Source organism: Oncorhynchus mykiss, chromosome 17 (assembly GCF_013265735.2).
Source record: "Oncorhynchus mykiss isolate Arlee chromosome 17, USDA_OmykA_1.1, whole genome shotgun sequence".
Lineage (NCBI taxonomy): Eukaryota > Metazoa > Chordata > Actinopteri > Salmoniformes > Salmonidae > Oncorhynchus > Oncorhynchus mykiss.
Genome location: NC_048581.1, coordinates 14220519 through 14230094, shown reverse-complemented (window position 1 = coordinate 14230094; position 9576 = coordinate 14220519). Strand labels below are relative to the sequence as shown.

General features: G+C 44.4%; 2 protein-coding genes across 4 annotated transcripts in view; one reads left to right on the top strand and one right to left on the bottom strand.

The window, feature by feature from the left end:
* The window catches only part of LOC118940024, a 1007326-nt gene that overhangs the window by 199894 nt on the left and 797856 nt on the right, over positions 1-9576 (bottom strand). The window lies entirely within an intron of this gene.
* Positions 282-9576, top strand: part of gnav1 (guanine nucleotide binding protein (G protein) alpha v1) — a 38721-nt gene continuing 29426 nt past the window's right edge. For 2 of the 3 annotated variants that reach the window (XR_005036664.1, XM_036948113.1), the window contains exons 1-2: positions 283-1463; positions 4845-4936. Coding sequence is in view for 2 of the 3 variants with exons in the window: in XM_036948113.1 (XP_036804008.1) it covers positions 1328-1463; positions 4845-4936 (228 nt within the window). In the remaining variant the exon portion in view is untranslated. Of the gene's footprint in view, positions 1464-4844; positions 4937-9576 lie in introns of all 3 variants that reach the window. The other variant, XM_036948114.1, reaches the window with a different exon arrangement.

Below are 9576 nucleotides of genomic sequence, written 5' to 3'. Positions count from 1 at the left end.
TATCTGCCAACCAGGGCTGTGTGTGTAAATATATTGAAGTGTGTATCAACCCCCTCGTGACCAGAGAGCATTCCAATGGCAAAAGGAGGCTCGGAAATAAATGATAAAAAAAAGAGATATTGGATTTTCATAAAAAATAAAAGGGATTTATTGGCCATACAAGTGATGATTTTAAAATAGAATTTAAACGACTACATGGGGGCTTTAAACTAAACTATTTAGAGAGTTTTTGAAAAAGGTGTCTGTGGCGTTTCACCAAAGCTCTGACGGGGTCAACTACATGTCTACATCCACTCAAATCACACCACCCCATACCCAACTGATTAACAACCGTTTAGGTCAGCATGTCGCGCGGAAAACCGGTAAACTAGACCGGTGGTTGCGGCTGTGTGGTCACAGATTACGCTGAGCTGTCGAAATGAGGACACGGCTCGAGTCTCTTGAATAAAAAACGTTCACCTCATTAGGAACACAAAGGGAAACTAATCCCTGACCCACGCGTTTGGCAGGATTTGAGGCGTTGGTGAGCGTGAACGCACTGACATTCAAAACTGGGATGATTATGTTTGTTATTTTCATAGTACCGCACCTTGTGGATACAGTGGACATGGCAGCACTCACTCAGGCGTCAATTTCTCCTCCCGAAACGTCACTTCCACGGGATATCTGAAACTTTTCCAATGCTGCAATACCGTGGGAGTCTATGAGGCTGTGTGGGAGGGATCTCCCGTCCTAAATCAACTAGGTGAGGAAACTTCGGGATTTAGGATTCTGGAGGCTACTATAGCGGCGCTCGCGGTCTCATTGGCCATTTGAAGGTAGTCTATTTTTTGAAAATGTTGTTTGTCTCTCGAGTCTAACACAACAAGGAAGTATTCACAATAGCCTTGCTGATTTGGTGGTCGGTTGGGTAACGAGAGACTTTTTTTTGGCTAGTGAGTAGGTAAACGTTTTCACCTTTTTCGATTTGGATATATTGCGAGCGATTCCGCATCATGTAACAACGGATGGACACGCGCTTCCAATGCGAACCGATTGAATAACTTCTAACCTATTCAATTACTTTTTTTCTTCGTTATTAATTTAGTCATAAAAAGGAATAGGACAGAACATTTGGCCATATTGTTGCAGACATTTGGCATAGAAAACCACCCCAAAAGGTGATACATCAAGAAGAAAAAGCGATAATCAAAACCCAATGGGATAAACATATTCGAGTCAATTATCACCGTCAACCCACGGTGACTGATCCCTAAAGTGGATCCCCCTTCCCGGGTATTATTCTAGCTCGTGCGTGTCCGGTGAACGAGGAGATGAGCAAGGCGAGATGGGACAGTGTCTCAGTTCAGAACAAGACCTAACGGAGGAGGGGAAGAAGGCGAAACTTCAGAGCGCGAAGATAGACAGGGACCTGTATGAATACGCCAAGAGGGAGATGAACGTGGTCAAAATTCTAATGCTCGGTAAGTCTCTCTTTCTCTCAATTACATTTATTTCAAAGGGATTTATTGACATGGGAACATGTGTTTTTACATTGCCAAAGCAAGTGAAATAGATAAACAAAAGCGAAAATAATCCATCGAAAATTAACAGTAAACATTACAGTCGCAAGTTTCAATGGAATATAAATGTCACTCTACTCTCTCTGTGTGGTGGTGGTAATAATAGTAGTTAGTGGACAATATTCCACCTTCGGCAGAAGAGTATGTTGATGTTCTGTATTGTGCTGCCGAGTGTACTCTGGTCAGATCAACTGGACAAACTCCTGGCCCTAAGCTAAGACACTAGGCTTTGCACAACACATTTGCAAGTTTAGCCTATGTTCATTAATGAACTAAAAAGCCCCACACACTTCTAGCTCAAACGAGGCTATTGGAACAACAGCAACGAGCTAAAGAAGACCCATACTAGACCAAATGATTGGTTTAACAGAAACACAGTGAGGAGTTTAAAGGGTGCAGGGCAGGCGTTTCCACACAATGGTCTAACATTCTTCCTGGTCAGTCACAGTGAATGAATCACAGTGCAGATAGAGGCCAATGTGGTTTGTGTTGAGATTAACCAGAACAAGATAAATACCCAGGGCCCGGTTGCATAAAACATCTTAAGTAGCTTTTCCCACTTTATCTTTTCCCTTAATGTTTTGTTGCACAAAACATTTAAAGGCAAATCTGGTAAGTGAAAAAAGTTAGTTGCCCTTGAGGCCCCTTAAGTGCTTCATTCAGTATGGATATCAATGTAAACAGCACTCAGTAGGGATATCAATGTAAACAGCACTCAGTAGGGATATCAATGTAAACAGCATTCAGTAGGGATATCAATGTAAACAGCATTCAGTAGGGATATCAATGTAAACAGCATTCAGTATGGATATCAATGTAAACAGCATTCAGTATGGATATCAATGTAAACAGCATTCAGTATGGATATCAATGTAAACAGCATTCAGTAGGGATATCAATGTAAACAGCATTCAGTAGGGATATCAATGTAAACAGCATTCAGTGTGGATATCCATGTAAACAGCATTCAGTAGGGATATCCATGTAAACAGCATTCAGTAGGGATATCCATGTAAACAGCATTCAGTAGGGATATCAATGTAAACAGCATTCAGTGTGGATATCCATGTAAACAGCATTCAGTGTGGATATCCATGTAAACAGCATTCAGTAGGGATATCAATGTAAATAGCATTCAGTAGGGATATCCATGTAAACAGCACTCAGTAGGGATATCAATGTAAACAGCATTCAGTAGGGATATCCATGTAAACAGCATTCAGTAGGGATATCCATGTAAACAGCATTCAGTAGGGATATCAATGTAAACAGAACTTGTGGAAGTGAATGTTTCTTTCCTCTGCCCTGGTTTCAAAAGAAAAACTTCCCACCAGCTAGCTAGGTAGCTGAACAAGGAAAGGTGCACAACCCATGGCTACACAGCTAGCTGGCTACACAGCTAGCTGGCTACATGCTCTATACCACAGGAGGTTGGTGGCACATTCATTCGGGAGGACGTGCTTGTGTTAATGGCTGAAGCGGAATAAGGGGAATGGTATCAAACACGTGGTGTTGTATGCATACTACAGTGCTCCACACTCATGCTCTGAGTGCATTCTCCCAGGATGTTCTCTTGAGGACGTTCTTGTGGGGACAAGCGTGTGGAGAAATCCTAAAACGTAACATTTAACACAGTAGGGGGAGTGCAGCTTATCTCACACTGCACCACAAAACAAATGTTTTATATCATAATTATCAGCTAGATATATGTGAGCCATAGTACTCTAGCTAGCCAGCTAGTTAAACGGGCAAAAAGGGCCTAAAACTAATGTTATGCAAGGTAGATGTAAACGTTTAGTGGGCAACTAGCTAGCTAACCATTATTCCTGGCTAGCTATTGACTTGACTATGGACTTACCCATTCACTGAACCTTCTTCCAGCCAGGACAATGACAATAGAAATGAAACACGATATACGCAATTCAAACGTTTTACTTCATAACTATAAGCTAGCTATATGTGACTTGTGATAATGTAGCTAACCAGATAGTTTAACAGGAAAACATGACCTATGACTAATGTTATGCAAAGTAGATGTCAATTCTTCGTGGCTAGTCAACAGTACTGTGTTATCTTGATGTGCTAGAAACTACTAGAAACATGTTGAGAAAAAGTAACTACTAGTAGCTAGCCAGTTAGCCCTATTGACTTATTATGGGCATGCGATCTACAGTACGGAGGCAGACAGACATGCCAAAATGAACGTATCAAGGTCAAATATTGTAGTCGGGCAACATACAATATGTGAATAGGCAACATTTTACTCCAAATTCGGAGTGTGTGTTCTCTCACTTCAGCTCAAATAATTGGCCGCCAATAATTTCAATAAATGTTCCTTCATTTTTTACATGATTGAGTCATATTTCTTTGCATACTTTCATGGTGAATGCTTCAAAATATGTACAAACGGAGTAGGCATTAGAGAAGTGTGCTCCGTTTCGCATCCTTTGATATGGACTTATACTCTGACCCTCGCTTGCTCCTGAGAAAAGCTCATGGTTTCTATGTCATTCCATTATGAGTCGCCCTCCCTTCTGCAGCCTCCGCTGCTCTGGACTTCGCTTGATGTGCTAGAAATTAATAGAAACAAGTTGAGTAAAAAGTAACTCAAATGAACACATTTTATTATCTAATGAATCAATGTGTTTCTCTGGTCTTGAACGTAGAAGTTCTATTTTGCGATCCCCAAAAATACATGCGATGTCTTTGAATACTTAAAAAAAAAACCTTTTTAATTAACTAAGACTTTACTTAAGACTTTAACTAAGTAATTTCCATGGTAACCAGAGACTCTTTCTGTTGTACGTGTCTTCAAACTACCGTAAAACCCTTAAATGATGCCCTCACCTAAAGGGCAACATCCTTAAACAATTCCCTTAGGTGTAGGAAAATGATTCCTTAAGGGAAACACTCAAGATGTTTTAGGCTGTCTTGTCAACTCTCCTATCTATGGTCATTGTCCAATCACAACACAAACTGATCTGGGACCCAGGCGTCAAGATAAAGCCATTGTCCTTGAACTTGTTGTAATACAATGTAAGAAACTATTTCTCTTTCTCTCTCTCTCTCTCTCTCTCGTCAATTCAAAGGGGTTTATTGGCATGGAAACATGTTTACATTGCCAAAGCAAGTGAAATAAACAAAAGTGAGAAGACACAAACCATGAACAAAAAACAATTAGAATTTAACAGTAAACATTACCCTCAAGGTTTCAAAAACAAAGAGAGACATGATAATATAACACTTGAAATGTCTCTCTCTCCATCCCTGCGTCTCATTCAGGAGCAGCAGAGAGTGGGAAGAGTACTCTGGTCAAACAGATGAAGATCATCCACAGCCACGGCTTTACCAAGCAAGAGCTGACCAGCTTCAAGGTACACACACACACACACACATATACATATATATACATACTGTATTTCTACTGTATTTAGATGACCTGTGGGACTCTCTCTGTCTCTGTCTGTCTGTCTGTGTGTGTGTGTGTGTGTGATATATATATATATATATATCACACACACACACACACAGAGACACAGACAGACACACACAGAGAGTCCCACAGGTAATCTAAATACAGTAGAAGCCTGATCAAATTGCTTGCCAGTCATTGTATGGACGTCTCAGTTGTCCTATCCACACAGACCAGGTGCTGGTTGCTACTCACTCTAATGGAACTGGCCAGGTGAGATAGATAGATAGATGATCATATCACTCATCTGATAAGAAGTGGAATAAGTGAGAGGGGGGGGGGGGTGAGGGGAAATAAGCTGAGTGAGGGCATGGTGCCTTCTGGGGACACATCTGCATCAACTCTTCCTGTGTGTTTGTCCTAAAGTCTGGGGTTAAGTAGAGGAATGTGGACAATACTGAGACACACTCCCTCACTGACTGGGTGAACCACCGACTCTCTCGGTCTCTCTCCCTCTTTTCCCACCAACTTTCCCTTTCTTCCATTCCTCTTTATTCTCCTTCTCACTTAGATTTTTACTCCTCTCTTCATTGCTCCCTTACTCACTCCTTCCCTCCCATCTCTCCTCTCCTTCTCTCCCTCTCTCCTTCCCTCCCTCTCTCCTTCCCTCCCTCTCTCCCTCATCTCCTCCCTCTCTCCTTCCCTCCCTCTCTCCTTCTCTCCCTCTCCCCCCCCTCTCCTTCCCTCCCCCTCCTCTCCTTCCCTCCTCTCCTTCCCTCCCCCCTCCTCTCCTTCCCTCCCCCTCCTCTCCTTCCCTCCCCCCTCCTCTCCTTCCCTCCCCCTCCTCTCCTTCCCTCCCCCCTCCTCTCCTTCCCTCTCTCCTTCCCTCCCTCTCTCCTCTCCTTCTCTCCGTCTCCTCCTCCCCCCCTCCTCTCCCTCCCTCCCTCTCTCCTCGCCTACCTCCCTCTCTCCTCCCCTACCCTCCCTCTCTCCTCCCCTACCCTCCCTCTCTCCTCCCCCACCCTCCCTCTCTCCTCCCCTTCCCTCCCTCTCTCCTCCCCTTCCCTCTCTCTCTCCTCCCCTCTCTCTCCTCTCCTTCCCTACCCTCCCTCTCTCCTCTCCTTCCCTCTCTCCTTCCCTCCCTCCCTCTCTCCTTCCCTCCCTCCCTCTCTTTCCCTCCCCCTGTCCTGTCCTTCCTCCCCCTCTCTTTCCCTCCCCCCTCTCTTCTCCTTCCCTTCCTCTCCTCTGAATTCTCTATAATGTAGCAACATAATGAACAGGTGTTGAGAGGAATGACCTGTTTTTTAAAGGGTGAGCACTTTGATGGCTACCAGTTTACTAACAGGTGTGCAGCAGCAAGAATGTTCAATTATGAGAGGAATTTGGTTTGAGTTATTAGTGCGTCATTGTGTGTGTAAATAATATTTTCTAGACTTGGAGTATTCTTGCTCTGAATCGGTCCTTGGCAGCTGTCTGCTGTCATGTTACACACACACACACACATATGCCAGATGAAGGTCCTGGGTGGTGATGTGTGAAGGTTATGGACTTTCCCTCCTCTTTCTCATAAAAGTCAGATTATCCAAGACTCACTCCACCATCACTGCCCCATCAGTCCCCCTTTCATCTAAAGAGACACGTTTGGTAACTTTAACACCATGGTAACTTTAACACCATGGTAACTTTAACACCATGGTAACTTTAACACTCTCTTCCAGTGGAATAAATCACACACTGCCTCACTGCCCTATCTATATGCCTTTCCCTTCCCTGAACCAACAAAAACAGAGACACACCCTGCTTTCTCTCTTACGTACGTACACACACACACACTCACTCACTCACTCACTCACCCCGCCTTCCCCTGTCCTGTCCCGACTATGCCCTGTACAGCAGATCTCTGCTCTAGGCCTGCTGCAGACTGGTAGAGACTCTTTGATTAACCACATTCTGTAGCAGGAAGCATCCCAAATGGCACCCTATTCCCTACATAGTGTACTACTTTAGACCAGAGCCCACAGGGCACCCTATTCCCTATATAGTGCACTACTTTAGACCAGAGCCCATAGGGCACCCTATTCCCTATATAGTGCACTACTTTATACTAGAGCCTATAGGGCTATATAGGAAATAGGGTGCCATTTGGGACTCACTCCTTTCTCATGCCGTTGGGCATGTGTTGTAGCACAAGATAGACCGATGTGGATGGGTGCGTGCTCTCTCTGCTGTCTCCTGAAGTCCACGATCGGCTGCTTCGTTTTGTTGACGTTGAGGGAGAGGTTAATTCCCTGGCACCACTAAATGTGGTGGTTTTGGCGCTTTCAGTTTTATGTGGATGTTGCCATCTATCCAGGGTTTCTGGTTTGGATAAACTCTGATCCTCACAGTGGGAACAGCATCGTCTATGCACTTCCCTGATGAACTCAGTCACTGAGTTAGTGTCTACGTCGATGCTGTTCTCAGAGGCAACCCGGAACATATCGCTGTCCACATGACCAAAACAATCCTGAAGAATAGATTCTGATTGGTCAGACCAATGTTAAACAGTCCTTATCATGGGTACTTCCTGTTTTAAGTTTCTGCCTATAAGAGGGGAGGAACAGAATGTAGGCATGATCTGATTTGCCGAGGGCCTTGTAGCTGTCCCGGAAGGGGGAGTAGCAATGGTCAGAGTTCTCAATGAGCGAATAGCGCAGGAGATGTTGATTAAACTTCCGTCAATGAATGCGGCCTCAGGATATGAGGTTTCCAGTTTACACAAAGTCCAGTGTATTTTCTTGAAAGCCGTCAGTGTCTGCCTGAGGGGGAATATACATGGCCGTGACGATGACCCAATTCTCTCGGGAGATAATGCGGCCGGCATTTGATGGAGAGGTATTTCAAATCGGGAGAACAAAAGGACTTGATTTCCTGTACGTTACCTTAATCACACCATGAGTAGTTAATCGTGGAACAAACACCTCCCCCTTTCTTTTTGCCAGAGAGTTCTTTCTTTCTGTCCGTGATGTACGGAGAACCCCGCTGGCTGTATGGACGGGGACAGTATACCCGGAGAGAGCCATGATTCTGTGGAACAGAGTAAGTTATAGTCCTTGATGTCTCGAATGAGATCCTCGCCCTGAGCTCGTCTACTTTATTGTCCAGGGACTGAACTCCAGTGGAGAAAATGTTCCAAGTTCCCTCGGCGTGCACATCACTGACAACCTGAAATGGTCCATCCACACAGGTAGTGTGATGAAGAAGGCGCAACCCCAGATGCACCATTGAGAGCATTCTGTCCGGCTGTATCATCGCCTGGTACGACAAATGCACTGTCTGCAACCGCAGGGCTCTCCAGAGGGTGGTGTAGTCAACGCATCACCGGGGGCACACTGCCTGCCCTCCAGGAGGGTTTCCCAAACTGGGTCCCGGGGCCTTGACAGTTTCCCGTGTGTATGAAGGATGGTCCACCACTCAAAGGACATCCAGCCAACTTGACACAACTGTGGGAAGTATTGGAGTCAACATGGGCCAGCATCCCTGTGGAACGCTTTCAACACCTTGTAGTCCATGACCCGATGAATTGAGGCTGTTCTGAGGGCAAAAGGAGGTGCAACTCAATATGAGGAAGGTGTTCCTAATGTTTTGGATGCTCAGTGTATTTTTATATTCCGGACTCTGACATTTCCCGTTCTGATATTTCTTAATTCCTTTCTTTTCATTTTTTGGATTAGTGTGTATAGTTTTGTATTGTTAGGAATTACTGCGCTGTTGGAGCTAGAAAAATAAGATTTTCGCTGCACCTGCATTAGCATCTTCAAAATATGTGTACGCAACCAATAAAATGTTATTTGATTTGACATAGAGACATAAAGAAGGCCCTTCCTCTGTCTCATCCCTCCTTTATTTGCCTCAGATCCCAGGCCTGGGGCTGTGGAGTGGTTTTATTCAGCAGAGAGAGATTTTTCTCTCATTCCACCAGCTATGTCAACAAGGAGGGGGGCACTCAGAACTCTGGGGATGTAATTTCATTGTCTGAGGATTCTAGAACAGTGTTGAAAATTCTAGAACAGTGTTGACGATTCTTGAACTGTGTCCAATTCTAGAACAGTGTAGAGAATTCCGTTGAGCAGAAAAGCTCTCAGCTTTAACACAACACTGCAGTAGTTAATGATTGAACGCCAGATCTCAGCCAGTTCAGCTGCATTCCACATATTGTTTTTGTAACATTGTCCAGAAATACTATATCAAGAAGAGAATGTTGAATCCTCACTTCCAGGCTGTACATAGTAACCTCTCACTACCACAACAATACAAACATACCCCCAGCCCTAAAAAGAAAGGAAGTTGGACAACCATTATGTGACACCCCTGCAATCTGTCCCTCCAAGTCCCTTGGCAGGCTAGTAGGTGGTTTTGTATGTCTGTGTCCTTCGTGATCACAGGGTTGTTTTCGTGGTCGGGGATGTGGCAGTTTGAACCTGCTCATCCATACAATATGAACGTACAGCTGAACCACATCCAGTTTGTGGTCCAGACGTCGTCCTTTGGGACCATTATTGTACCAGGGTACCGATTCACTTGTAGTTCTACATGATCCTGTCTGATAACGTCCTGGGTACG